The 26,573-nt window shown below is 41.9% G+C and overlaps 6 protein-coding genes across 11 annotated transcripts; 1 reads left to right on the top strand and 5 right to left on the bottom strand.

Annotated features, from left to right (window-relative positions):
* Window positions 1-972: 972 nt before the first annotated feature.
* Window positions 973-3,618, bottom strand: LOC130169718 (serpin A3-5-like). 3 transcript variants are annotated; one of them, XM_056376667.1, is made up of 6 exons: window positions 3,511-3,618; window positions 2,102-2,747; window positions 1,920-1,990; window positions 1,618-1,811; window positions 1,318-1,465; window positions 973-1,226 (listed from the first exon to the last, which is right to left on the bottom strand). In XM_056376667.1, exons 1-6 carry the CDS (start codon window positions 3,541-3,543, stop codon window positions 1,032-1,034), a joined length of 1,287 nt encoding a protein of 428 aa, XP_056232642.1. In that variant the 5' UTR covers window positions 3,544-3,618; the 3' UTR covers window positions 973-1,031. The 3 variants fall into 3 exon arrangements, with proteins under 3 accessions (XP_056232642.1, XP_056232644.1, XP_056232643.1); XM_056376669.1 differs by lacking the exon at window positions 3,511-3,618 and adding an exon at window positions 2,851-3,010 and having other exon boundaries at window positions 974-1,226; window positions 2,102-2,769; XM_056376668.1 differs by lacking the exon at window positions 3,511-3,618 and adding an exon at window positions 2,851-3,009 and having other exon boundaries at window positions 974-1,226.
* A 3,044-nt stretch (window positions 3,619-6,662) lies between these two features.
* On the bottom strand, window positions 6,663-9,826 carry LOC130170121 (serine protease inhibitor 2.1-like). Of its 3 annotated transcripts, none has more exons than XM_056377274.1 (7): window positions 9,188-9,253; window positions 8,544-8,702; window positions 7,795-8,462; window positions 7,613-7,683; window positions 7,307-7,500; window positions 7,006-7,153; window positions 6,663-6,916 (listed from the first exon to the last, which is right to left on the bottom strand). In XM_056377274.1, the coding sequence occupies exons 3-7, from the start codon at window positions 8,432-8,434 to the stop codon at window positions 6,728-6,730; spliced, it is 1,242 nt and encodes a 413-aa protein (XP_056233249.1). In that variant the 5' UTR covers window positions 8,435-8,462; window positions 8,544-8,702; window positions 9,188-9,253; the 3' UTR covers window positions 6,663-6,727. The 3 variants fall into 3 exon arrangements, with proteins under 3 accessions (XP_056233249.1, XP_056233247.1, XP_056233246.1); XM_056377272.1 differs by having other exon boundaries at window positions 7,795-8,440; window positions 9,188-9,252; XM_056377271.1 differs by lacking the exon at window positions 8,544-8,702 and having other exon boundaries at window positions 7,795-8,440; window positions 9,188-9,826.
* A 1,781-nt stretch (window positions 9,827-11,607) lies between these two features.
* LOC130170120 (serpin A3-5-like) lies at window positions 11,608-14,816 on the bottom strand. 2 transcript variants are annotated; one of them, XM_056377269.1, is made up of 6 exons: window positions 14,676-14,816; window positions 12,730-13,375; window positions 12,553-12,623; window positions 12,247-12,440; window positions 11,965-12,112; window positions 11,608-11,875 (listed from the first exon to the last, which is right to left on the bottom strand). In XM_056377269.1, exons 1-6 carry the CDS (start codon window positions 14,706-14,708, stop codon window positions 11,681-11,683), a joined length of 1,287 nt encoding a protein of 428 aa, XP_056233244.1. In that variant the 5' UTR covers window positions 14,709-14,816; the 3' UTR covers window positions 11,608-11,680. The 2 variants fall into 2 exon arrangements, with proteins under 2 accessions (XP_056233244.1, XP_056233245.1); XM_056377270.1 differs by lacking the exon at window positions 14,676-14,816 and adding an exon at window positions 13,488-13,609.
* Window positions 14,817-15,074: 258 nt separating this feature from the next.
* LOC130170123 (dual specificity protein phosphatase 26-like) lies at window positions 15,075-16,912 on the bottom strand. Its single transcript, XM_056377276.1, has 3 exons — window positions 16,297-16,912; window positions 15,608-15,819; window positions 15,075-15,516 (listed from the first exon to the last, which is right to left on the bottom strand). The coding sequence occupies exons 1-3, from the start codon at window positions 16,473-16,475 to the stop codon at window positions 15,320-15,322; spliced, it is 588 nt and encodes a 195-aa protein (XP_056233251.1). The 5' UTR covers window positions 16,476-16,912; the 3' UTR covers window positions 15,075-15,319.
* Window positions 16,913-17,080: 168 nt separating this feature from the next.
* On the bottom strand, window positions 17,081-21,291 carry bag4 (BCL2 associated athanogene 4). The gene is made up of 5 exons (XM_056377275.1): window positions 21,009-21,291; window positions 20,304-20,423; window positions 19,863-20,093; window positions 19,374-19,643; window positions 17,081-19,086 (listed from the first exon to the last, which is right to left on the bottom strand). Exons 1-5 carry the CDS (start codon window positions 21,096-21,098, stop codon window positions 18,616-18,618), a joined length of 1,182 nt encoding a protein of 393 aa, XP_056233250.1. The 5' UTR covers window positions 21,099-21,291; the 3' UTR covers window positions 17,081-18,615.
* Window positions 21,292-21,788: 497 nt separating this feature from the next.
* lsm1 (LSM1, U6 small nuclear RNA associated) lies at window positions 21,789-25,114 on the top strand. Its single transcript, XM_056377277.1, has 4 exons — window positions 21,789-21,958; window positions 22,113-22,181; window positions 22,378-22,493; window positions 23,706-25,114. Exons 1-4 carry the CDS (start codon window positions 21,913-21,915, stop codon window positions 23,874-23,876), a joined length of 402 nt encoding a protein of 133 aa, XP_056233252.1. The 5' UTR covers window positions 21,789-21,912; the 3' UTR covers window positions 23,877-25,114.
* The last annotated feature ends 1,459 nt before the right edge of the window (window positions 25,115-26,573 follow it).

Raw genomic sequence — 26,573 nt, 5'->3', positions numbered from 1 at the left:
TTTACACTGTGGTTATTTATATTAGACAGTAGGCTATTTGTAGTTAATGGACTAAAACATGTAAACTACCCTACCTTTTCAATCTTTCCGAAGGAAACCCTTCCCCCTCGTGATTGTTACAGAAAACTAAATTACATACATAATTATTCCAGTATCTCCCTTTTGGTACCCCCATATGCCTGGTCCAGTGGCTGTCGTATGAGGTATATGAGGTAATATGGGGATTTTATTAAGTGGGACAAACTACTTTGATTGTGTTGGGCTGCTTTAAAACTAACTCATCATCTAATACTATTTCTTATATGGTGAAGGACCATCTAGTGGCTGTTTGATTAAGTAATAAATAAGCAGGTGGTAATACTTAACATTATTTTGTGTTATATTTGGGCTGATATGACTAATATAAAACCATCTGTTCATATATAGCCAATGCTTACCTTTTCAGTTAATAACCAACCAAGGCAACCTCTGATTTCAGAAAACACAGCAAGACCCTCACATACAGTATGACATGTCAGAAAAAAAGGGTTCATATGTATGTATAGAAAATGTTATATATTTTTGGTTGGCAGGTAATGGTTATATGTAAATATATATTTATAGAAATGGTTGTGTCATATCTAATGAGAAGTGTTTATGTTTCGCTAAGTTAACCAGCTGCAGCATCATCTCATTAGATGTGTCATATCTAATGAGATTAATGTTTTTCTGAATGGGCCGTCTTTATTCACCATCTTAGGGACTGCAGAAAAGCTCCTGAAACTGAAAAGACATTGTTGTAGGATGTATTTAAAAATGCACCATAGTCCCCGAATTTATTGTATTAAATATTATGTTATAACTTTTGAAAATGCCTGTTAATGTTTCCCTGTATTATTTTTACTTCCAAATAAACAGTAAAACTGTTCGCTAAACAATCAGCCATAAAAGAGACCAGACCAAATGTGTTTTTTTTTTTTTTGTTTTTAATTGTTTATATTTTATATCTGATGCAACAGCTGTGCTTGAGCCAACACAAAATCTTTCTGTCATCATTCGTTTGGGTTGGTAATCTTGCCAATGAAGAGGGTTTCTTCTGTGATACGGTCAATGATGATGACCATAAATGGACGATTGAACCTCATGACAGGGATGTATTGGAGGGACAGAGGCATGATGCCGATGCCTGTGGCAGCTGTGGCGATGGCTCCGGCCTCATCCACATCCAGGGTAGCTTGGTGCACGACCTGAAGCACAATACAGGCAGGGTGAGATGAAAGGTGGATGAGATACTGGGTAGGAAATATGCGTGCAATGACATATGCTCGCTGTCCTTACCTCTGACACTGCCAGTTTTTGCCCCTCTGATATGCCACTCAGGTCTGCACGATCACCAAACATGTCTGTCATTCCCATTTGATTCAACACATCATTCAGCTTGTAGGAATTCTTGATGGAGAACTTTGGAACAAATATGTCATATGTCCTATAAAATTGGAAAATAGACAAACATGCAGTGATTGATCTGACAGTGATAATTGATCTGACAGGATGAAGATGAGTCACTTATTCAGTGTCAAATCATGCATATTAGAAACCAAGAATTTAAGGATGGTTATAGGATGATTTCTCCCAAACCTGGATTTCATCCACTTCAGCCATTTGGTGACATGGCCTGGGGAAATGGCAGTCTCCAGTTCTGCCATATTATTAGGCAACATCAGCAGCATGGAGTAGGAGCTGTTGAAGGGAAGGTGGAGGACTGATGTGTTAATTGGAAGGTCATGATAGACGTCAACATCTTCCTCCATATTCATCATCTGCACTGGAACCTGGAAAACGACAATTTAAGCAAAAAGTCCCTTAATAAATACACAGATTGATGGCTGCATGATGTATAATTATTGTAACTCAAGTCCACTCTGAATAAATGATCAAACCTTGGTGTTCTCAGCCACAATGAAATCCTCCTCCTTGGTCAGTTTAGGGTCAAATGGAGTCTGCCACTTTCCTGTATGATGGTGATGAGTGGAAATAAAACCCAGTTTATGGTTGATGCATCAAACTTAAATATGTGACCTCAGAACAAAAGAGAGACATGTAATTACATGATACCTTTTACCTTTGAAGTAGATGTAGCTGATGAGATACATGACTGTGTTTGGAGCCAGATTTTCAACCAACTTGTCTATCTTCCCTTTGGTCTTCTCTGCCACATACGTATTGATGGTATTGGCGCTGTCTGTGGTTTTGGAGAAGTCAACATTAAACCCCTCTGAAAAGTATGACTTCTTCAAGACCTCCAGGAAATCAGGTTGTGGCTTGAAGCAGTTATCCATGAACACAGCCGTCCCTTCACTGGTGTCTTCTTGAGACAGCTTGTTTGACCTTTCGAGGATTGTATGGCAAGCCTGATCTACATTTGCCTGTGTCAGTAGGGAGCTGTTGAAGCCCAGACCGCTGAAAAGCTGTTCGTGGGTCTCCCCCCGTGCTCCTACAGACAGGGCAGCCAAGGCCATGGACACACTTCTTGGTGAGAAGAAGATGTTCTTGCCCTGTAAGTCAGCATGAGCCGCTAACTTCCTGTACAGACTGTAGGTAAACTCTTTGTTTGCTGAAGTCACCAGTGAGACACTGCTGGTACCAGGGTCAACTGCAGTGTCTTGGCATGTCTTTTCCTTGCCATGACCTAAATGGGGATTGCTTCTTCCCAGGCAGACCACTGCTGATAAGATCCAGATACTCAGGGCTGCATGCATCATGGTGAACTAAGAGAAAGGGTCAAAAGCACTGTTCATTTGGGTTACACAATGTTTGCTGGGGCAAATACTCAACACAAGTAATATGTTGGTTTAAAATGACTTTTCTTACTATGAGTTATTGGTTCCTATAAGAACACGCTATTTTCTTCAGTTAGAAGAGTTTGTCATTTCACAAACAGATTTCTTTGAACTACCAGTCAAAAGTTTTACATCATGTCCATTTTTCCAGATGCTATTTAGATTTACATAATTCAATGTCTCAGTGTTTCTGAAATTAAAACATAGGGGGGAGAAAAAAAAAAAAAAAAAAAAAAAAAAAATTGAAGAAAACAATTTAGATTCTTTCCACAATTGAAATGAAACATCGTTCAGAAAGTTTGTCTGAACACGGTTACAGAAGTTGCAGTGTTACACTTGTAGGTTGCTTTGCTTTCATCTTCTGCCCAGTTCATCCCAAACCGGTTCTTCCCTCATGTGAAACTTCTTCTGGTTCTTTTGTTCCAATGTTTTGGGTTATTATGAATCACTCAGTTTCATTCTTGCATGTTTAGTTGAGATTAATTAACATAAGTACAGAAATACATAAGACTTCCAGCAAAGTTTTCAGGGGCTTCAAGTCTAAATTCCTAATATTACACAAACACAGTCATGTGTAACTGTGTGTGCACATCTGTAGGTGGAGCAGTTAAACATGTTATATATGGAAAAAACACATATTGCTCAAATAATTATTGTCTCTAAATCTCTGTAAATCTTTTTAACCACTTACCTCCTTCTGGCCGCTGCTCACAGTGTGTCTCATCAACCACAGACAGTGAAGCACAGCAGAGGGAGATGTCCCATTTTATGCGTTTGATGGAAGCGCGTCCTCGCCTGCTATGCCTCTGTCTCACTCTCCACTCTGCCACACCTCCTAATCAGCCTCATTGTCCTCACCTGTTGAGAGAGAGAGAGGGAGAGCGAGAGAGAGAGAGAGAGAGAGAGAGAGAGAGAGAGAGAGAGAGAGAGAGAGAGAGATCCAAGAGTAATGTGTGGACAGGCTAGTGTTGCTTTAAACTTGATAAAGTGATCAGAGATTGCAGAAGTGACGGGAGAGACAGTCAAACTAGATACCTCTATTCCACGGGATAGGATCAAGTCTAGAGTGTTACTCACTGCAGTGAGTTGGTTCAGCCACAAACTGGGTGAAACCAAAAGTCTCAATAATTGCTTGAAAAGGCTTTAAAGGATCCCAGGCCTTATTCAAGTGAATATTAAAGTCACCAATAATTAAAATGTCGTCGGTGTCAGTGACAAGACTTGAGATAAATTCACCAAATTCTTCCAGAAACTGTGAATAAGGGCCGAGCGGTCTGTAAAGTACCACAAGATGAAATGGTCGTAGTTTGTCATCCTGGTTAATCTTAGCTGAGGAAGAAGATTTCAGTACAAGAGCCTCAAAAGAGATAAAAGTCACTTCCCGTTTAGTTGTTAACCTGAAATCCGATTTATAGATTAAAGCCACACCCCACCTTTCTTAGTGGCTCGAGCAGCATGTGCATTAGGGTCATCAGGTGGGGAAGCCTAAATAAGAGGAAGGATAACATTTGGTTTAAGCCATGTTTCACAGAGACCAATCATATCCAGCAAGTCATTTATTAGTAATGCTTTACTGGACAGTGATCTAATGTTCAGGAAGCCAAATTGGCTGGTCAGTGAGGCTTGTGGTAGACAAAGCCTTAATAGGAATAACACATCTTTTTATCTTATCTCTAAGGAAAAATGTAGAGGGCCTGCACATGTGACGGTGTGATGATACAGTATTGATTTTGTTTTGGAGAAATGTGTCAGATGCTTTGTGAAACACTTCATTGCCACAGGTTAAAGGAATGGTGGCCAATATGTGTGGATTTGCATGTTTAAAGAACTTATGAGTAGTACGGCGGGGGAGGAAGACAGTCTCAATATTATAAATGTGGCTATCAGGCGGATAGTCTATACTATGGAGATTTTCCTCCCTAAACTTAGATTCTTGACTAGTGGACTCCAAAACCGCACTTCTTAAAACCCTAGCAGGCTCTAATCACCTGCGACCTGCTGAGCACTACGTCCCAAGTGTCAAACCTGCTGTAAACACCTGTCTATACAGGTGCATCTCAATAAATTAGAATATCATGGAAAAGTTTTTTTTTTTCAGTAATTCTATTCAAAAAGTGAAACTCATATTATATAGATTCATGACACAGAGTGAAATATTTCAAGCCTTTATTTCTCTTAATTTTGATGATTATGGCTTACAGCTAATGAAAACCCAAAATTCAGTATCTCAGAAAATTAGAATATTACATAACATCAATATAAAAAAACAAAAAAAACTAGGATTTTTAATACAGAAATGTTGGCCTACCGAAAAGTATGTTCATGTATATGCACTCAATACTTGGTCGGGGCTCCTTTTGCATGAATTACTGCGTCAATGCGGCGTGGCATGGAGGCGATCAGCCTGTGGCACTGCTGAGGTGTTATAGAAGCCCAGGTGTCTTTGATAGCGGACTTCAGCTCGTCTGCATTGTTGGGTCGGGTGTTTCTCATCTTCCTCTTGACAATACCCCATAGATTCTCTATGGGCTTCAGGTCAGGCGATTTTGCTGGCGAATCAAGCACAGTGATACCATGGTCATTAAACCAGGTATTGTTACCTATGGCAGTGTGGGCAGGTGCCAAGTCCTGCTGGAAAATGAAATCAGCATCTCCATAAAGCTTGTCAGCAGAAGGAAACATGAAGTGCTCTAAAAATGTCCTGGTAGACGGCTGCCCTGACTTTGGACTTGATAAAACACAGTGGACCAACACCAGCAGATGACATGGCTCCCCAAATCATCACTGACTGGAAACTTCACACTGGACTTCAAGCAACTTGGATTCTGTGCCTCTGCATTTTTCCTCCAGACTCTGGGACTTTGATTTCCAAATGAAATGCAAAATTTACTTTCATCTGAAGAGAGGACTTTGGACCAATGAGCAACAGTCCAGTCCTTTTTCTCCTTAGCCCAGGTAAGACGCTTCTGACATTGTCTCTGGTTCAGGAGTGGCTTGACACAAGTAATGTGACAGTTGTAGCCCATGTCCTGACGCACCTGCACTGACTCTAACCTCAGTCCACTCCTTGTGAATCTCCCCCAAATTCTTGAATGGCCTTCGCTTCACAATCCTCTCAAGGATGTGGTTATCCCTGTTGCTTGTGCACCTTTTTCTACCACACTTTTTCCTTCCACTCAACTTTCTATGAATATGCTTCAGCACTCTGAACAGCCAGCTTCTTTAGCAATGACCTTTTGTGGCTTACCCTTCTTGTGGAGGGTGTCAATGACTGTCTCCAGAAACACCAGTTATCTACAAAGCTATATCCCTGCTCTCTTCAAACCTTTTTGAATGAGATTGTTATTTGTTCCACTTAAAAGCCCCAGATAATCCTCTATAGTAACAGTGTAACAGCTTTTAATGTGAAAACAATGGGGCTTGCCACTGGACCAAGCATATGGGGGAACCAAAAGGGAGATACTGGAATAATAATGTAAGATTTCTGAAACAATCAGAAGAGGGGAGAAAGATCCCCCCCCCCATCAAGTGGAAACTTGCTGGGGTCCACTCTCCCCACATTTGCCACCCAGCATATAGATCTTTAAATAGACAACTTTTGATGCAGAAGCATAACACAGGCCTGTGAAGGCTTGAGGCACACAAGCTAAACCTGCTTAATTTTACTATAATTAATGATTATTACTGTCATTACTATTTTTAAATCAGGAGGAGCACTACAGTTGCCATTACTTTACCATTGCCGTTACCTCCACTATTATTAATATCACTATCATTGCATGTTCTTGTAGACATGTAAAAATGTTTGCTAAACAATCAGCCATAAAGGAAGACACCACAGACTAAATGTTTAAGTGTTTATATCTGATGCAACAGCTGTGCTTGAGCCAACACAAAAATCTTTGTCATCATTCATTTGGGTTGGTAATCTTGCCAATGAAGAGGGTTTCTTCTGTGATGCGGTCAACGATCATGACCATAAATGGACGATTGAACCTCATGACAGGGATGTATTGGAGGGACAGACAGCCGATGCCTGTGGCAGCTGTGGCGATGGCTCCGGCCTCATCCACATCCAGGGTAGCTTGGTGCACGACCTGAAGCACAATACAGGCAGGGTGAGATGAAAGGTGGATGAGATACTGGGTAGGAAATGTGCGTGCAATGACATGCTCGCTGTCCTTACCTCTGACACTGCCAGTTTTTGCCCCTCTGAAATGCCGCTCAGGTTTGCACGATCACCAAACATGTCCGTCATTCCCATTTGATTCAACACATCATTCAGCTTGTAGGAATTCTTGATGGAGAACTTTGGAACAAATATGTCATATGTCCTATAAAATTGGGAAAAAAGACAAACATGCAGTGATTGATCTGACAGTGATAATTGATCTGACAGGACAAAGATGAGTCACTTATTCAGTGTCAAATCATGCATATTAGAAACCAAGAATTTAAGGATGGTTATAGGATGATTTTTCCCAAACCTGGACTTCATCCCCTTCAGCCATTTGGTGACGTGGCCTGGGCAAATGGCAGTCTCCAGTTCTGCCATATTATTAGGCAACATCAGCAGCATGGAGTAGGAGCTGTTGAAGGGAAGGTGGAGGACTGATGTGTTAATTGCAAGGTCATGATAGACGTCAACATCTTCCTCCATATTCATCATCTGCACTGGAACCTGGAAAATGACAATTTAAGCAAAAAGTCCCTCAATTAATAAATACACAGATTGATGGCTGCATGATGTATAATTATTGTAACTCAAGTCCACTCTGAATAAATGATCAAACCTTGGTGTTCTCAGCCAGAACGAAATCCTCCTCCTTGGTCAGTTTAGGGTCAAATGGAGTCTGCCACTTTCCTGTATGATGGTGATGAGTGGAAATAAAACCCAGTTTATGGTTGATGCAGCAAACTTAAATATGTGACCTCAGAACAAAAGAGAGACATGCAATTACATGATACCTTTTACCTTTGAAGTAGATGTAGCTGATGAGATACATGACTGTGTTTGGAGCCAGATTTTCAACCAACTTGTGTATCTTCCCTTTGGTCTTCTCTGCCACATACGTATTGATGGTATTGGCGCTGTCTGTGGTTTTGGAGAAGTCAACATTAAACCCCTCTGAAAAGTAGGACTGCTTCAAGACTTCCAGGAAATCAGGGTGTGGCTTGAAGCAGTTATCCATGAACACAGCCATCCCTTCACTGGTGTCTTCTTGAGACAGCTTGTTTGACCTTTCGAGGATTGTATGGCAAGCCTGATCTACATTTGCCTGTGTCAGTAGGGAGCTGTTGAAGCCCAGACCGCTGAAAAGCTGTTCGTGGGTCTCCCCCCGTGCTCCTACAGACAGGGCAGCCAAGGCCATGGACACACTTCTTGGTGAGAAGAAGATGTTCTTGCCCTGTAAGTCAGCATGAGCCACTAACTTCCTGTACAGACTGTAGGTAAACTCTTTGTTTGCTGAAGTCACCAGTGAGACACTGCTGGTACCAGGGTCAACTGCAGTGTCTTGGCATGTCTTTTCCTTGCCATGGCCTAAATGGGGATTGCTTCTTCCCAGGCAGACCACTGCTGATAAGATCCAGATACTCAGGGCTGCATGCATCATGGTGAACTAAGAGAAAGGGTCAAAAGCACTGTTCATTTGGGTTACACAATGTTTGCTGGGGCAAATACTCAACACAAGTAATATGTTGGTTTAAAATGACTTTTCTTACTATGAGTTATTGGTTCCTATAAGAACACGCTATTTTCTTCAGTTAGAAGAGTTTGTCATTTCACAAACAGATTTCTTTGAACTACCAGTCAAAAGTTTTACATCATGTCCATTTTTCCAGGTGCTATTTAGATTTACATAATTCAATGTCCCAGTGTTTCTGAAATTAAAACAGGGGGGGGGGGGGGTGTTATTGAAGAACACAATTTAGATTCTTTCCACAATTGAAATGAAACATCATTCAGAAAGTTTGTCTGAACACGGTTACAGAAGTTGCAGTGTGTTACACTTGTAGGTTGTTTTGCTTTCATCTTCTGCCCAGTTCATCCCAAACCGGCTCTTCCCTCATGTGAAACTTCTTCTGGTTCTTTTGTTCCAATGTTTTGGGTTATTATGAATCACTCAGTTTCATTCTTGCATGTTTAGTTGAGATTTAACGTAACTACAGAAATACATAAGACTTCCAGCAAAGTTTTCAGGGGCTTCAAGTCTAAATTCCTAATATTAAACTAACACAGTCATGTGTAACTGTGTGTGTGCGCGCATCTGTAGGTGGAGCAGTTAAACATGTTATATATGGAAAAAACACATATTGCTAAAATAATGAATGTCTCTAAATCTCTGTAAATCTTTTTAACCACTTACCTCCTTCTGGCCGCTGCTCACAGTGTGTCTCATCAACCACAGACAGTGAAGCACAGGCTGGACAGAGGGAGATGTCCCATTTTATGCGTTTGATGGAAGCCCGTCCTCGCCTGCTATGCCTCTGTGTCACTCTCCACTCTGCCACACCTCCTAATCAGCCTCATTGTCCTCACCTGTTGCCCCCAGCTGCACTCGATCTCCAATCAGGCCAGTATATATGCATCCCCGGTTCACTTGCTCTTTGCCAGATTGTTCTCACTATCATGCTAGACCTTCCAGCAGTCATCTCAGGACTGACTTCCCGTTATCGACTCTGCTCGTCCCTGACCCGGTAAACGCCTCAGCTTCTGTCGCCGACCACGAGTTCTGCCTGTGCGCTTCCTGGTCCCCGTCTGCTTGTCCCTGTCCCTGTGGCTGTTTTGCGTTCTCCAGTTCCGACGTCGCAACGTGAGTGCTTCCCTGCTGGTTTCCCGATCCTTCGTCTGACTCCGATTGGCCGCCTGCCTGCTTCCTCCTTGTTTGTCTGCCCCGCCGACTGCTCCCCTGGTTCTGATCCTCCTGCTCCCTAACGCCCGGCACCGCCAGCCCCAGCCTTTGGGTCCACGAACTTTCCCCTGAGTGTGAGCTCAGTCACCTCTCTCCACTCACCTGACCCACGGCTCTCCAGCCCCGGACCCCATCCTCTACCCCTAATACCCACCTGTGTGTTCTCTCTGCTGGTTCATTAATAAATCATTGCCAACTATTCACCTGTTTGGTTGTGCTGCAATTGGGTCCTACCACACCCCGTTACACTTTGCCTTTGTTTATTTCTCCATCTACATGGCTGATGGCTTTGCCAGTAAAAAAGTCTCACCAATTCACACTGCAAGACCGGGTGAGCTCAGGTCAATGTCCACCTTCCAAGAGGGGGGTTTATCATTCAAGGATGCAGGAAGTTTAGATGTGTATGACGTAGCTTTTTTTCGCTCGCGGTTGATGCCAGACAGCAGAGTGACGTGACATCAGTGCTATCTTGTCCAGACTAGTCCATTAAAAATATACAAAGAGTTAAAAACGGGGAGGGGGGCGGAACTTCTTACACGTGGCTGTCAAAAAGAAGTCTGTTTATTAACTGAGAGGAGTAGCCTGCTCTAGCAGTGGAGAGAGAGCACACTTGTATTTTGACTCAGACTTGTGCCACTGAAGGTAGAGTGCTTCAGATTTTGACTTGCGCTCCATTCTCCTGCAGGCCTGCTTCAGCGCTGTGTTTCTTCAGCACACCATGGTGTCGACCTCTTTAACTTTCTGGTTTTAGTGGTGAGAGGGGCAACTGAGGCTGGACAGAACTGTGTTTATCTTATTTCTAAGGAAAAATGTAGAGGGCCTGCACATGTGACGGTGTGATGATACAGTATTGATTTTGTTTTGGAGAAATGTGTCAGATGCTTTGTGAAACACTTCATTGCCACAGGTTAAAGGAATGGTGGCCAATATGTGTGGATTTGCATGTTTAAAGAACTTATGAGTAGTACGGCGGGGGAGGGAGACAGTCTCAATATTATAAATGTGGCTATCAGGCGGATAGTCTTCTATACTATGGAGATTTTCCTCCCTAAACTTAGATTCTAGACTAGTGGACTCCAAAACTGCACTTCTTAAAACCCTAGCAGGCTGTAATCACCTGCGACCTGCTGAGCACTACGTCCCAAGTGTCAAACCTGCTGTAAACACCTGTCTATATATACATTACTAGACAAAACAGCAGCGCCTTTTCTGGTGGGATGAAGGCCGTCTGCTTTCAGCAGGTCAGGGCAGCCACAGAAACACCAGTTATCAACAAAACTATATCCCTGCTCTCTTCAAACCTTTTTGAAAGAGATTTTGTTATTTGTTCCACTTAATAAAAGCCCCATATTATCTTCTATAGTTACAGTGTAACAGCTTTTAATATAATGTGAAAACAAAATGGGGCTTGCCACTGGACCAAGCATATGGGGGAACCAAAAGGGAGATACTGGAATAATAATGTAAGATTTCTGAAACAATCAGAGAGAGAAAGAGAAAGATCCCCCCCCCCATCAAGTGGAAACTGTTGCTGGGGTCAACTCTCCCCACATTTGCCACCCAGCGTATAGATCTTTAAATAGACAACTATTTTGATGCAGAAGCATAACACAGGCCTGTGAAGGCTTGAGGCACACAAGCTAAACCTGCTTAATTTTACTATAATTAATGATTATTAATGTCATTACTATTTTTATCAGGAGGAGCACTACAGTTGCCATTACATTACTATCACTGTTACTGCCACTATTATTAATATCACTATCATTGCATGTGCATAATGATTTTCCCTGTATTATTTTTTTCTTCAAAATAGACATATAAAAGTGTTTGCTACATAATCAGCCATAAGAGAAGAGACCACACACTAAATGTTTCTTTTAAGTGTTTATATTTTATATCTGATGCAACAGCTGTGCTTGAGCCAACACATAAATCTTTCTGTCATCATTCGTTTGGGTTGGTAATCTTGCCAATGAAGAGGGTGTCTTCTGTGATGCGGTCAACGATCATGACCATAAATGGACGATTGAACTTCAAGACAGGGATGTGGCGGAAGGAAAGAAGTGTGATGCCGATGCCTGTGGCGGCTGTGGCGATGGCTCCGGCCTCATCCACATCCAGGGTAGCTTGGTGCACGACCTGAAGCACAATACAGGCAGGGTGAGATGAAAGGTGGATGAGATACTGGGTAGGAAATGTGCGTGCAATGACATGCTCGCTGTCCTTACCTCTGACACTGCCAGTTTTTGCCCCTCTGATATGCCACTCAGGTCTGCACGATCACCAAACATGTCTGTCATTCCCATTTGATTCAACACATCATTCAGCTTGTAGGAATTCTTGATGGAGAACTTTGGAACAAATATGTCATATGTCCTATAAAATTGGAAAATAGACAAACATGCAGTGATTGATCTGACAGGACGAAGATGAGTCACTTATTCAGTGTCAAATTATGCATATTAGAAACCAAGAATTTAAGGATGGTTATATGATGATTTCTCCCAAACCTGGATTTCATCCACTTCAGCCATTTGGTGACGTGGCCTGGGCAAATGGCAGTCTCCAGTTCTGCCATATTATTAGGCAACATCAGCAGCATGGAGTAGGAGCTGTTGAAGGGAAGGTGGAGGACTGATGTGTTAATTGCAAGGTCATGATAGACGTCAACATCTTCCTCCATATTCATCATCTGCACTGGAACCTGGAAAATGACAATTTAAGCAAAAAGTCCCTTAATTAATAAATACACAGATTGATGGCTGCATGATGTATAATTATTGTAACTCAAGTCCACTCTGAATAAATGATCAAACCTTGGTGTTCTCAGCCACAATGAAATCCTCCTCCTTGGTCAGTTTAGGGTCAAATGGAGTCTGCCACTTTCCTGTATGATGGTGATGAGTGGAAATAAAACCCAGTTTATGGTTGATACATCAAACTAAATATGTGACCTCAGAAAGAGAGACATGCAATTACATGATACCTTTTACCTTTGAAGTAGATGTAGCTGATGAGATACATGACTGTATTTGGATCCAGATTTTCAACCAAGTTGTCTATCTTCCCTTTGGTCTTCTCTGCCACATACGTATTGATGGTATTGGCGCTGTCTGTGGTTTTGGAGAAGTCAACATTAAACCCCTCTGAAAAGTAGGACTGCTTCAAGACTTCCAGGAAATCAGGTTGTGGCTTGAAGCGGTTATCCATGAACACAGCCGTCCCTTCACTGGTGTCTTCTTGAGACAGCTTGTTTGACCTTTCGAGGATTGTATGGAAAGCCTGATCTACATTTGCCTGTGTCAGTAGGGAGCTGTTGAAGCCCAGACCGCTGAAAAGCTGTTCGTGGGTCTCCCCCCGTGCTCCTACAGACAGGGCGGCCAAGGCCATGGACACACTTCTTGGTGAGAAGAAGATGTTCTTGCCCTGTAAGTCAGCATGAGCCGCTAACTTCCTGTACAGACTGTAGGTAAACTCTTTGTTTGCTGAAGTCACCAGTGAGACACTGCTGGTACCAGGGTCAACTGCAGTGTCTTGGCCTGTCTCTTCCTGGCCATGACCTAAATGGTGATGGCTTCTTCCCAGGCAGACCACTGCTGATAAGATCCAGATACTCAGGGCTGCATGCATCATGGTGAACTAAGAGAGAGGGTCAAAAGTGCAGCACTGTTCATTTGGGTTACACAATGTTTGCTAGGGCAAATACTCAATAAACAAGAGTAATATGTTGGTTTAAAAGGACTTTTCTTACTATGAGTTATTGGTTCCTATAAGAACACGCTATTTTCTTCAGTTAGAAGAGTTTGTCATTTCAACAGATTTCTTTGAACTACCAGTCAAAAGTTTTACATCATGTCCATTTTTCCAGGTGCTATTTAGATTTACATAATTCAATGTCTCAGTGTTTCTGAAATTAAAACATGGAAAAAAAAAAACAATTGCAGATTTTAAAACAAGGAATCTTCTTGTTGAACAAAATTTAATCTAAATTTTTGACTCATCCAGCAGCCGAACACACTTGACGTTCTTTCTACAATTGAAATGAAACATCGTTCAGAAAGTTTGTCTGAACACGGTTACAGAAGTTGCAGTGTGTTACACTTGTAGGTTGCTTTGCTTTCATCTTCTGCCCAGTTCATCCCAAACCGGCTCTTCCCTCATGTGAAGCCTCTGTCTGGTTCTTTCCTTTATTATCTTGCTGTAGGATGAACCCCCGTCCAACCAGCCTGTCTTCCTTTGTTACTTATTTTTTTTCTAACCATTCTGATATCAATATACAGCCCTACTTCCTGCCGTACTGTGTTGTCCCAATAATGCATCAGAGGGTGTAGTAACACAGTTTGTTCCAACACTGTCTTCATACAACAAAACAAGTTGTGTGACCTGTAGGAATTGTTAGCAGTCATTTTCAAGTCTTAATTTACTTGCATTGCTGCAAGAAAACTGTAAGTTAACCAATGTCTTAATCCCTGAAAACGAGGGACCAGTGTGTGTGTTCTAAAACTTTTGACCAGTAGTATACAGTAACCTATATCTTTTGATTTTTCTGTCACTCTATGTTCTTCTTGCTGGTTTGAAGTGGGCGGGGCTCAATTAGATAAGGCAATAACACCTACTTTTGTGAATCAATTACGATCTTCTTTTTGGTTGTTGTCAATCAAACCCGATGAAATCATTTTTATTTCCATTCTTGTATATTTAGTTGTGATTATTCAACATAAAGTACACAAATACATAAGACTTCCACCAAAGTTTTCAGGGGCTTTAATTTTAAATTCTTAATATTACACTAACACAGTCATGTGTAACTGTAACTGTGTGTGCATCTGTAGGTGGAGCAGTTAAACATGTTATATATGAAAATATATTTAAAAAAAAAAAATATATATATATATATATATGTGTTGCTAAAGCTCTGTAAATCTTTTTAACCACTTACCTCCTTCTGGCCGCTGCTCACAGTGTGTCTCATCAACCACAGACAGTGAAGCACAGGCTGGACAGAGGGAGATGTCCTATTTTATTAGACTGATCGATGCCACTGAACTTTGGCTTTGTTTATTCTCTATCACAACCTCTTATTTGCTTGGTCACTGTATTTGTTCTGTGTAATGATTACTATTCAACCCGTGGTATCAAATGGAGATCGCACAGGATAAATGCAAACGCCAAGTTGCCTACATGTACAATAACATGTTAGTGATGATAGCAGTCTCATGCTCATGCCCATGCTCCTTACCATCCATATCATACAGTAGAAACCCATTGGATGTGTTTGTATGTAAGAAGTGTTGATGTGTAAATTAAAATGACTGCCAGACATTCAACAAAAGCTGCATCAGATTTATATTTTTAATGTAAAACTCCAATCCATTTAAACATGTACAAATTGACAGTGTATAAATATTTTTTACCTCAAAGTTCATTGGAATTAAACATGATCTAAGAAAGGATCAGGTGGTGTTTACTCCCTTTTCAAAAACAATCCTAGTAGTCCTAACAGTGAAAACGATAATGAAATCAGTATATCTCATCTCTGGACAATACCTGAGCTGTTGGACCAGTAATACTATCAGACAGGGTTCAGTGATGTGTGCCAAACAGCTGGCCATCTAGTTTGATTAGCTGTCTGAGGAATCCTCGATTAGGGATTACACCACGGTTCTCTTTCACAGCACAGATAGCCTCCACGAGGGTCAGGTTCTGCTTTAGCATCAGGTAAGCAAGGACCAGGGTGGCAGAACGGCTCACGCCTACGTGACAGTGCACCAGTACTTTGCCTGAGAATCAGAGAAACATTACATTACAACATTCATTTCTAAGCAGACACCAAATCCAATTGCCTTTTTCAAACCCCCCCTTCACCCTTACCTCCTCTGCGGAGAGCGCTGTGGATAAAATCTGCCGCTGCATGAAAGTTGACGCTCATGTCAAAGGTACAGGAGTCGTGAGCCTCTATGCCCATGTAGGTGATGCTCATACCCTCATAGATGTCTGGCTGTCCTCTGCGTTTACTGTGAGCTGCGTTCAGGATGTGTGTGATACAGTGCCTGGACAGATCAGCTGTGTTCTCTGCACTGTGTCTGAAAAACACAACACTATGTCTGACAATAGGAACAATATACAATCAAAATGCTGCAGGTGTTTCCTAATGAACCATTTGCATGTAATGTATTCCATAGTGATGGATTGATATTTAGAAAAGTACTTCAGACATGTGAGTTATTACTTATCCGAGACCTGAGACATGCTTTCATGCCCATGCATTAGTGGAAACTCTCACGTATCGAAGCTGTAGTTTACTCAAGTTCCTAAGGTGGAATGCAGCTTGAGGTGGTTAGGTTACTCATCGTGCAATTAAATCTGATTTATGATCAGTGCAGCTCTTTCACACATGTGGACTGAATCCAAGTCCAGACTAGGGTGACATTTGTAAGAAGGACTCAGCCTTCTCTCTCTGTCATAAAAATAACATTCAGAGAGTAAAAAGTTACAAGGCCATGCTTCGTTTTTGTCTGCCAGTCTGTGGGTGTTTACCAAAAGAAAAGAGAGTTACTTACTGGTCACCAACATAAAGCCTTGGCCAAACTTCATCTGCATGGCTGATGATGGCTTTGCCAGTAAACAAGAGTCTCTCCAACTCAAACACTGCAAGACCAGGTGAGCTCAGGTCAATTTCCACCTTCCGAGAGGGGGGTTTATCATTCCAGGACGCAGGAAGTTTAGATGTATATGACATAGCTTTTTCCGTTCGCAGTTGATGCCAGACTTCTGATGTGACAGCAGTGCTATCTTGTCCAAACTAGTCCATTAAAAGTATACAAAGAGTTAAAAACAGAAGAAGAAAAAACTTCTTACACGTGGCTGAAAGCTGAAAGAGAAGTATTCCCAAGCAAGCCCCCTGCAACTGCTGAGTCAAACGGAGCAGAATGAATACCAGAGGTGGTTTTAGTCTCAGGCTTCTGTGCCTCAGATTCACTCACCACAGGGTGTCCCAAGTGTTGTCAGGCCATTTGACCCTCAAATTAAATGTGGCTTGTGTGCCTCAAGCCTTCACAGGCCTGTGTTATGCTTTTGCATCAAAATAGCTGTCTATTTAAAGATCTGTATGCTGGGTGGCAAATGTGGGGAGAGGAGACCCCAGCAACAGTTTCCACTTGACAAAAAGAAAAAAAAGAAGCAATTTCTTATTCTTGGATTTTGCAACAGAAGGTGTTTCTACTTTCTTGTTTATCTGGTGCCACTATCCATAAATTGTTTCACAATTAGAGAAATTTACTTTGTTAACTATATATTTGTACAATTTAATAAAGTGAGAGCAAAAAATATTCATTTGATCACAGGTTAAAAAATATACTGACATTTAATTATTTATCTGTTTTTTTTCCTCACTTGTCATAACTTCAATATTCATCAGGCAAAGATTCCCATCTTGTGTTGGAAACATGCATTACATCTGAAACTGTACAGTTGTGCTCCATCAAAACAGAAAGTTAACAGCACAAAAATGAACACGTATGACAGGTGATTTTTTTTCTCCATGCAAAGCTTGTCATCTTATTTTATTATTTTTTTTCTAATTATATAAAACCATCCCCTGAAATATGGCACTCTTTTTTTTCTAAATCAACACATCAAGAATGGCTGGGGAAAAAAAAGACCTGCTCTACACAAGAATATGGACTGTGGTGCAAATCTGGGTTTGATATAACAAGGATATCAGTACTAGAGTAAACAGAAACAATTATCAAACTAAACATATGATCAAATTGCTGTGATCAACATTGTCCTTAAGCACAAAAAACATTACTGAAAAAAGTACATCCTTTCCTTTACAGCAACTGATTTCTGACTTCTGAAAACAAACACAATTCTCTTGCCTAGTTCCTATGTATGTTCTAAGTGTTGAAAAAGGGAGAAGAGGAACACAATTCAACAGCTTTTCAAGTAATTCATAACCATTTCCTTATGTATCTGCAATAACAGTGGTTCCTAGATTGAAATACATGGCATTCATATGTAGGTCTGATTCTAGGTCCGCACTTAGGAAGCAGTTTCATCCAAAAGATGGAGTAATGGGGACAGTAATCTTCAGGGGGTTTTCACTAATCTGCTACAATCTAGGTCCAATTATGAGCTCGGAGATGTCATGACTGTACTGAGTGCTTATCTGATATTACAGTGCATGCAGGGCTGGGAGCACAATTGAAAAGGAAAGCATTGCACCTATTCCTGCAGAGACATGAAGAAATAAGTATGGGCAAATAAGTGTATGGACCCTGTCAGGCGTGAGGACAATATCGTGAACATGCAAATGGTCTGTGACATGTAATAATTAGTCAGCTAAGGAAGTGCACGTGTTGTTTGATGTAGGGTCAGACTAAAAGCGACCCACGATCCTGAGGGACAGCATGACGATAATCTGAATCTGTATCACAGGTTACAGACAACTAACAGTTGCAATGTTGCACTAAATAAATCCATCTTCCAGTGACTCTGCCCGGCATAATGCTGGCAAAGGCATGACATAAAAAATGAGCTGAGCAAGAGTGTCAGGTTGTGTTGACAGCACAGCCGCTAACAGAGGCTGAAAGTCTTGAGATGGGTACAACCATCAGTCTTGCACTTCTACTACCCCCATGTCACTCATACCAGCATAATTAGGCTTTGAAAGGTTGATTCCATGTACCAGTAATTGCTCTTGTTCTTGGGTCCATGCCATTTACTTCAGGCATTTTATATCATGGTGGTGGGGAAAAAAAACCTAAAGATAACACAGCTCCAAAGAACAAGACTAGACCTTCACCGTGTTCATGGAAGATCTGGAAGAAGAAAAACAGCAAGACTTAGTGACCCACAAACTGAGGAATAAGTCCAGTTCAGAAAGCTTTCCTCTCCAGCCGGTCCAGAATGGCCTGGATCCTCTGTACAGCCTCCTTTCGGGCTTGCCGGACATTCTCCTGTCCCTGAGTCTCCACAGAGTCCAGCTCCAGCAGCTCTTTGGTCAGCAGTTCCTCCAGACACCGGTAACTCTTGTCTGTCTTTTTGCCAACAAACTCATCAACATCTTCCTGAAGCAGCAGCACTCTGGCCATGACGTGCTGGACCTTAGCAAGGCCGGGGTTATCGCTCAGGGGCTGAAGTCCAGCCTGACCTGGAGCTGGAGCTGGAGCTTGGGCCGGGGCAGAGGGCGGGGGCTCACCTTGTGAAGGATTAGGCTCACCTCTCCCGGTTTTGTTGTACATTTGGGGAGGTGAACTTATTTCTGCAGGCTTTCCGTTGGGGGGATTCGGGGATGGGGTCGGTCTGGGTTTAGGTCCCACTTGTGGCGCACGTTGGTGCTGTTGGTCCTAAAGCGATACAAAACAAAAGATTTTTTAAAGATACTTTTTAATCCTCAATCTCCATAACATTTAAGCACAGCATTTGTAAATTGTATTGATTTAGTAAAATAATCACTGCCTATACTGTGGTGAAACTAGACGTGTGTCCTGATATTTATAGCTGATCAATGATTCTCAGTTCATCTCTTGAGGTTGTAATACACTGCATGTTTAATGATGTTTTATACTAGCATCTCCTTTCATTTACCTCACATAATTAACAAAACTACTCCGAAAAAGCTTCAGATTCTTACCTTGGGTTGGTATGGTGGCGGAGCTCCAGTTCCGGTCCCTGGCCACGCTGGAGGATGCGGCGGACGGACAGGATTTCCGTAGTGGTTTTGTGGAGGCTGCTGGCCCGGCTGCCATTGCTGCTGTGAGGCTGCATACGCCCCAGAGTGTGCCCACGCTTCAGCCTGAGGACTGGGATGGAGAGACTGGCCAGTGGGGTATGGGGGGTTTGGAGGCATCGCATGACCACCTTCACTATAGTGAGGGTACGGTCCAGCAGGATATCCAGGAGCCTGAGAGCAGAGGTAGGACAGGTATATGTAATATTTCCAAAAATATTCAGTTTCCTTTGGGTGTGAACGTAACTTTGGTTCAGAGAAAAAGACAAAGAAAATTATACTACAAATATCACTCTGTATGGTATACACAGTCAGAGATAATTTAATTTAATGTTACATTTGGTCACTACTATTTCCTACATTTGACTATGGTGTGTGTTTAAATTAACTCACCCCTTGACAGTGTGGACCCGGATAGTGATGATGTTGGTGCTGAGAGTGTGGCTGACCAGACGGCCCACTGCTCTGCTCCGCTGGACAGCCCTGGTTAGGATAAGGACCTGGACCTGGTCTCTGGGGGTCAGCACAGTAGAAAGGGTTGGATGGGTGGAAACCACTTGTGGAATACTGACTCTGCGCTGGGCTGTAGACACCATGGCCATTTGGATAACCTCCAGGCATTACCTACATGAAAAGCACAAGGATGGGGAATAAATGATGGGAGATAACACTGTCTCTGTGTAAATGTATACGTCAGTGATGTAACACAGCAGCGGACTATAGTAAAGTGTAAGGTAAAGGTGAAAGCACTTAAGAGACTTAAGGTAGTGAGGAGATTTACTCCTACACCATCGGATTTAGAGGGCCAGGGTTACGTTGCATCATGAGCTGTACCTGTGGATTGTATTGTGGCTGAACATCTGATCCCGAGGGATAGGTGTTTGCATAGTGTCCTGTGGAATGAGACTGAGGATACCAGTAGTGTGAAGGGTAGCCTGGATACTGAGGAGCGTCCTGTGAACACAGAATAGCACAAAGGAGAGTTATTTAAAGAGGCGACTTATTTAAAGAAGATATCTTTCTGCTTAAGTCCCAGTATTTATGACCTGAGCTGCGATGGGTAAAAGGTAACAATCAGGAAATCGTATGCTTTTAACAGCCAATGCCGGAAAATACAATAACTCTGTAAACAGTTGCACTGACTCACTCATTACTTGCTAAACCAGTTTTGTCCAAAGCAGACAAAAACTGACCGAGAGGAGGCCATGCTGAATATCTAAAGAAGGGTACTCGCTCGCAAAAACATGTCTTGTGTGTTTTGACCCCACTGTAATAATTGTCGTACCATTAGCGGTGTCGTCACGTCAAGATAAACGTGACAAACTCGGGCAACAGCTGAACTAGCAGGGCAGCGGTAACTATTACATAATGCCAGCTAGCTCCGTTAGCCGTTCAGCTAGCATGGACAGAGCACTACGCAAGCTAGCTGTTTAATAATGTGATTCCGTAGAAACTCAGGTCGTTTGTTTAAAAAATAAGCAAACCCAATGACAGCGAACAAGCCCTGGGGATTTGTCTAAGCTGTATCCGCTTACTTACCATAGTGTTATTCCAGTTCCCGTTATTTCCCGAGTTACAAGTCGAGGGCCAGCCAGACTTCAGATCTGACTGCATTTGATGATGATGCATCAGCTACGCGCGTTCCCCGGCAGCCGTCCTGTCATCTGCCATAGCAAATAAAAAACACAAACCTTTAACAAGCCTGGTGTCACTAATGGCACAAACTGTTAACGTCGACGTTGGTGTTTTTCTACAGAAGTACAGATCGCCTGACTGGAATCAGGAAATGATTGAATGACGCCGAGCTCAGGCAATCCGGTCCTGTGTCTTTAATGAGGGGCACAATTCAAACTACAGATCTCTCACTCTGCTGCTTTTTTCTGGCAGCGCGGAATGTCTGTACAGAGTGAGAGGCGCCAGGCTCTGCTATCAGTTTTGTTTGCACTGAATTGACAAAAAAACAAAATTGTGTAATTGTATGGAGGGTCTAATGTATGCGTGTGTTTCGATGAAATAAAATAAAAAATTGCATAATGTATGGCAACACAAAGAAATTGCTGCGTTATTTCGAATCTGGCACTGTCTCCAACACATATACGATCTTTAGTGTCGCATGTGCGTCAGTAGACGCTATTAGCCAATAGCAAAACGTCATAAAAATATTATATTTTTTCGATAATAGCCACTATCTTAATATTCAAAAACGATCCGTCTTTGGTGCCATATTTATTTAAAGGTGTATAATTAAAGCACCCGCCCTACAAAGTTTACGAACAGAAACTTAACTGCAGTCTGGCGCACAAAGGGTTAAACGTCTACAGGAAGTTTATCCCAGGCGTGTATAAAGACGCTTCCTGTGCTCTTCTTGAAAGAAACATATTTTGAAACATTCATGGCTTAACGTTACATAAAGAAACACGAAGCAGATAAACAGTTGCCCAAGATGAATTACGTACCAGGGACGGCAAGCCTCATTGACGACATCGACAGTAAGTTGGAGAGGAGGGTGGAGGGAGAGGTGGTTTAGTGTAAAAAAAAAAAAAAGATCGTTTCAAGATGTGGCATCGTGACTGACACAAGCTGGATCAACTGTAACCGTCTAATACTGTCACTGAACCCGCCTGTGTTGGTTGTGTCCCGCAGAGAAGCACCTGGTGCTGCTCCGAGATGGCAGGACACTGATCGGATACCTCAGAAGCATTGATCAGTTTGGTACAACTCATTTAATTGTCTCCCACTTGTTTCTCCGCATGAAAAGTGCAGAAGACCAATCAAAACATGTACAGCTCATGTGTAAATGATTCGCACCATTTCCACAATTCTCGTGCATTTGTTTTTGTCTGAAAGGTGCTATTCTATCTTAAATTGCTCTGTATCTCTCTAACGTGTTTCTCTTGTCCCCCCTCAGCTAATTTAGTTTTCCATCAGACAGTTGAGCGGATCCACGTGGGGAAGAAATTTGGTGACATCCCCAGAGGAATATTCATAGTGAGAGGAGAGAATGTGGTCCTGCTGGGGGAGATAGTAAGTGGAAATATCTTCGTTTTATTTGTGAGTGTATGAGTTGGGATAACACAAAAAGGGTTTAAACAACACTAGCTGTCAAGTACTATTAGGCCACGGTTAATAATAATAATGATATAATTTGCCCTCTGGCAAAACGATTAAGTTAACAGTAATGAGTCATGGGGTAGATGTTCACATGAACATGTGGCCAGTTGATGGCTTGTTTTGTATGCAGCCTCCTCTGGCAGCATTTTATGGCTAGAGTCCGGGAGGAAAGCTCATGAACTACAAACGTTGAAAATGTGTGAATCCATCTTGATGTGCTATAACATGGTAAATATCCAAAATAAAAACACAGTTAAAGATGTCTGAAACCTACAGATAAATGTATCTACTCCTGCTCATCCACTTAAACAGGCTCTTACGCACAACAATAGAGAAGAGTTAACGTCCATAACATTTAGTTTTTGTCATCATCATGCATCTGTAGTGTGTGTGAATAGTTGCAAAGATGCCTTACAGGCACATTACAGTGATAGTATAGGACCGCTGAGGCCTGCACACAGCACAAACATGACTCATCAACCCAGACTCTATATCTCACTACTATAAATATGCATCATGCAGTCAGTTCATGTAATCAATGAAGAATGAGCCTAGAAGTTATGGCCATCAGAGAACGTGATGATGTAACACAGATACAAGGCGCCAGTACACTGTTGTCGAGCTCGGTGCTTCAGACGATGATGTTAACATCTTTCGTGGTTCAAGAGGTTTGTGGTAGTCTGATAATTAGGCTCATTTGTAATTTCAGTTTCACTTCATTATTCATTCATCACTCACTAATTAATTTCTATTTTAGTTGCTGCCAAAAATGGAGATGTTGGCAGTGATTTAATGCAGGTTAGGTTTGTGGTTGAGCAGGGCTAGTGCCTTTTCAGATATATCTAGTGAGTTTGGATGATCTGCCCAACAGTGACAAGTCCGTCTCAACAGGAAACTACTTCGATACTGTATGGTAGAAGGTCTTGATGCTAAACCTGAAGCGAAAGTGCCATTACTGTGTGATAAACAGTGAAGACTTAACACAGCTGATCAACCAGAAAAGCACAAAACGGCTCGTATGACTCGTTCAAGTGTATTTGACCTGTGGTTTAATGTACATAATAGTTTGTTACAAGCCTTTCGCAGATATGGTTTAATCAGATAATATGGTCTCTGTCTCTGCAGGACGTGGATAAGCCCAGTGACACGGTCCTGCAGCAAGTTTCCATTGAAGAGATCCTGGAGGAGCAGCGGTTGCAGCAGCAAGCCAAACAGGAGACGGAGAAAGTCAAAATGCAGGTCCTGAAGGACCGAGGCCTCTCCGTCCCCAAAGCCGATAACTTAGACGAATACTAGCACGGCCTTCATTTTTCCATGAGCCTCCTCCTCAGTTTGTACGGGACTGATTTAAGTTTTCTGGTGAATTTGAATTTGAGAGAGCATGGCCGTGTGTTTTTTATGGGTACATGGCTGCATCACAATGGGCCTGTTTACTGTAGTGTACTGTGTGAATTTAATTTGAATTAGAAGGAGAGAAAATGTGATGACTGCTCTCACTTTTGCAGATCATGTCAGCAAAATGATAAATTCATATGTTTGTCTTAAGATCACTATGTTGGCAATTAAGCAATTATTTTACAGCAGCACTTTCTATTCATGATATGGGTAGTCTTATTGTTTGGACACAAAAACTGTCTGTGCTCGATTAAAGAGTTGATTTTTTTTTTTTCTTTATGGAATGCCTGCTTGGGAAAAAAGAAAGTGTGTCCTCACATTATCTGACCATGTTGCTATTTCAGTTTCACTCACACTGTATTTAATGCTTTACTGTTGAGGCATTCAAGGCTGAGATATTTAGGTAAATCTGGGCTCATAGCAGCCAGTGACCTCCTGGTCCTGTGTGATGGCGCCACAGTCAATGCATGCAGACCACCTGGCACTCTGCAACGTTGCATCAAACGTGAGACTGATCATGCATTTGTTTGCCATGCATTAGGAATGGGCATAATTCATTTGGGTAATTCTGTTAAGGCAGGCGCCATATCAGTGCATCAGACAACCTCATGTCCAGTTTATAGAGATAAAGAGCACGGCCGGAAAAATCGATCCTATCTGCTTTCATCAGTCAATAAGAAGCTTGTTAATCGTTTGTCCAGATACAGTGAGTTAATATAAAACAGGCGCCGTGCAAGCGCCCTGTGACCGGCTCAGTACACGCACGCACGCACGCACACACACACACACACACACACACACACACACACACACACACACACACGGTGCAACAGGAGGCAGGGCGGCGGTGTTCTGGGTGCTGTGATCTCCACGTGAAGTAGCCTTCCGCCGAGATTCAGTGTATGTTGATTTTTTTTTTCCTTTTCACTGTGAACACTGTACAGCAGCCTGTAGATGGGAAAAAACGTTTTAAGAGAGATGTCATGTGATGTACAGTTATAAAAGAATGATTTCCGGTTAGGCTTCAAAATAAAACGCTTGCCTTAAGGAGACTAGAGCTTGACTGGGATCAGGGGTTGTAGGTCTTGCTGATCAAGTTGTACCATTGACTTTACCTATAAAGATGCAGTCTTATTGGGCTCGGCTTTCATTCTTAATACAAGTGTGCTTTTTGAGATGTTTAGATTTAAAATCATTTAATTTCTTTCATAAAGCCTCATGCAGCGCTGCTTCCATAAGACCTGGAAATGATGGAACGCACAAACTATCAACTCACAAACAACTAAGAAATCAACAAATTATAATGGAAATAAAAGTGTAATAATAAAGATCAAAATATGAAACAGTGTTATCTTAAACATGGTATGGAGGCGTTTCCCACTTTGCCAACGAAGAACAGGTCTTAATTACCCTCAATGACACATCTTGTTTAGTAGAAACACAAACATGGTTCCACTCAAAAACATTGTGTTCTTTAAAAGTGTGTTGTCTAATTAGTTGTGGAGAAAGAAAAGACTGGCAGCTTAACACTGCAGTCCTCAATTCTGTTAGGAATATATTAGAGCTGCAACAATTAATTCATTTGTTGATTGGAAAAAAGTTGGTCTGCAGCTAATGTGATAATCACTTCAATCTCTTTTCAGACAAAAGCTCAACATCTCTTTGATCTTAACTGCTACAATGTGAAGATTTGCTGCTTTTCTCTGTCATTCTCTGTCAATTTAAATATCTTTTGAGTTGGGAGGAAGTTTGAGGAGTTAGGGTCATGATGGATGGGGCTGGGTTCTTATACATATCTGCTCTCTCTCTCTCAGCTGAATCTAACAATCTTTGTTTTATACCATTTACAAATACTGATTAAGAAAGTACAGTGATACAGAATCAGAAACCACACGATTTACGAAAGCAGCGTCTACTGAGGATCTACAACCATAAATCTTCTCATCCATGTTTATCCATGTCTGCACATATCAGCGGAGGCCAAGAGGCTCCTGCTTAATGCAATGTGTCCATAACTTTATTGAGAAGACAGTTCTAGTTCATCATGCAGATAGTCCACCACCAGAGGGCGACTTTACCTTTTTCCCACTCAATATTCACTACCACAGTATTAAAGCTACTAACTTTACTCTCTTTTGTGTCATTACAACAGCGACAAAGTGAAGTTTATTTCAAGACAAAGAAAGAATGTGCATTTACCTGGCTTTACAACAAGAGTGCCTGCAGACTTGATGCATTTATATCTGGTAATGTAATGTGTGATAGAGGTGTTACAGGGGCTTGCAAATGTGTAAAAGGTCATAGTGACTGCTTTACACGTGGTAAGTTGTAACAGCTTCAATGAGAAGACACAAAGACTGAATTTTAATATCAATGTTTGTTGTTTGTTTTATTTATAATGTGGCGTCTCCTTCAGCTTCTGTTAGAGACAGAAATCGAACCAGTAGTAGGCCTAGTGGTAATTTTATTTTGCAGCCAAATTGCCTGAACTTCTGGTGGAGTTGTTTCTTTCTGTGGCTTGACGCAGCTGTGACAGAGAGGGCCAGCCCATTTTGATTACGCACCAACAGGGGAGGGGGGAAGGGGGGGGGGGGGTGC

Source organism: Seriola aureovittata, chromosome 5 (genome assembly GCF_021018895.1).
Source record: "Seriola aureovittata isolate HTS-2021-v1 ecotype China chromosome 5, ASM2101889v1, whole genome shotgun sequence".
NCBI classification, from domain to species: domain Eukaryota; kingdom Metazoa; phylum Chordata; class Actinopteri; order Carangiformes; family Carangidae; genus Seriola; species Seriola aureovittata.
Note: the sequence above shows the minus strand (reverse complement) of the source record. Positions and strands in the feature narration are given on the sequence as shown.

Coding starts and splice junctions, on each gene's coding strand:
- LOC130170123 (XM_056377276.1), bottom strand. CDS start 16,475: ATGTCATATACATCTAAACTTCCTGCGTCCTGGAATGATAAACCCCCC. Junction 15,820..16,296: donor AGGCTTTATGTTGGTGACCA/GTAAGTAACTCT, acceptor TGTGTTTTTCAG/ACACAGTGCAGAGAACACAG. Junction 15,517..15,607: donor CAGCGCTCTCCGCAGAGGAG/GTAAGGGTGAAG, acceptor TCTGATTCTCAG/GCAAAGTACTGGTGCACTGT.
- LOC130170120 (XM_056377269.1), bottom strand. CDS start 14,708: ATGAGACACACTGTGAGCAGCGGCCAGAAGGAG. Junction 12,624..12,729: donor CAGCTACATCTACTTCAAAG/GTAAAAGGTATC, acceptor ACCATCATACAG/GAAAGTGGCAGACTCCATTT. Junction 12,441..12,552: donor TTGTGGCTGAGAACACCAAG/GTTTGATCATTT, acceptor GTCATTTTCCAG/GTTCCAGTGCAGATGATGAA.
- bag4 (XM_056377275.1), bottom strand. CDS start 21,098: ATGCATCATCATCAAATGCAGTCAGATCTGAAGTCTGGCTGGCCCTCG. Junction 20,094..20,303: donor AGCCACAATACAATCCACAG/GTACAGCTCATG, acceptor CTTTTCATGTAG/GTAATGCCTGGAGGTTATCC. Junction 19,087..19,373: donor CGCCACCATACCAACCCAAG/GTAAGAATCTGA, acceptor GTATCGCTTTAG/GACCAACAGCACCAACGTGC.
- LOC130170121 (XM_056377271.1), bottom strand. CDS start 9,220: ATGAGACACACTGTGAGCAGCGGCCAGAAGGAG. Junction 7,684..7,794: donor CAGCTACATCTACTTCAAAG/GTAAAAGGTATC, acceptor ACCATCATACAG/GAAAGTGGCAGACTCCATTT. Junction 6,917..7,005: donor AAAAACTGGCAGTGTCAGAG/GTAAGGACAGCG, acceptor ATTGTGCTTCAG/GTCGTGCACCAAGCTACCCT.
- LOC130169718 (XM_056376667.1), bottom strand. CDS start 3,543: ATGAGACACACTGTGAGCAGCGGCCAGAAGGAG. Junction 2,748..3,510: donor TGAGCAGCGGCCAGAAGGAG/GTAAGTGGTTAA, acceptor CCTTTCTCTTAG/TTCACCATGATGCATGCAGC. Junction 1,227..1,317: donor AAAAACTGGCAGTGTCAGAG/GTAAGGACAGCG, acceptor ATTGTGCTTCAG/GTCGTGCACCAAGCTACCCT.
- lsm1 (XM_056377277.1), top strand. CDS start 21,913: ATGAATTACGTACCAGGGACGGCAAGCCTCATTGACGACATCGACA. Junction 22,182..22,377: donor CAGAAGCATTGATCAGTTTG/GTACAACTCATT, acceptor GTCCCCCCTCAG/CTAATTTAGTTTTCCATCAG. Junction 22,494..23,705: donor TGGTCCTGCTGGGGGAGATA/GTAAGTGGAAAT, acceptor CTGTCTCTGCAG/GACGTGGATAAGCCCAGTGA.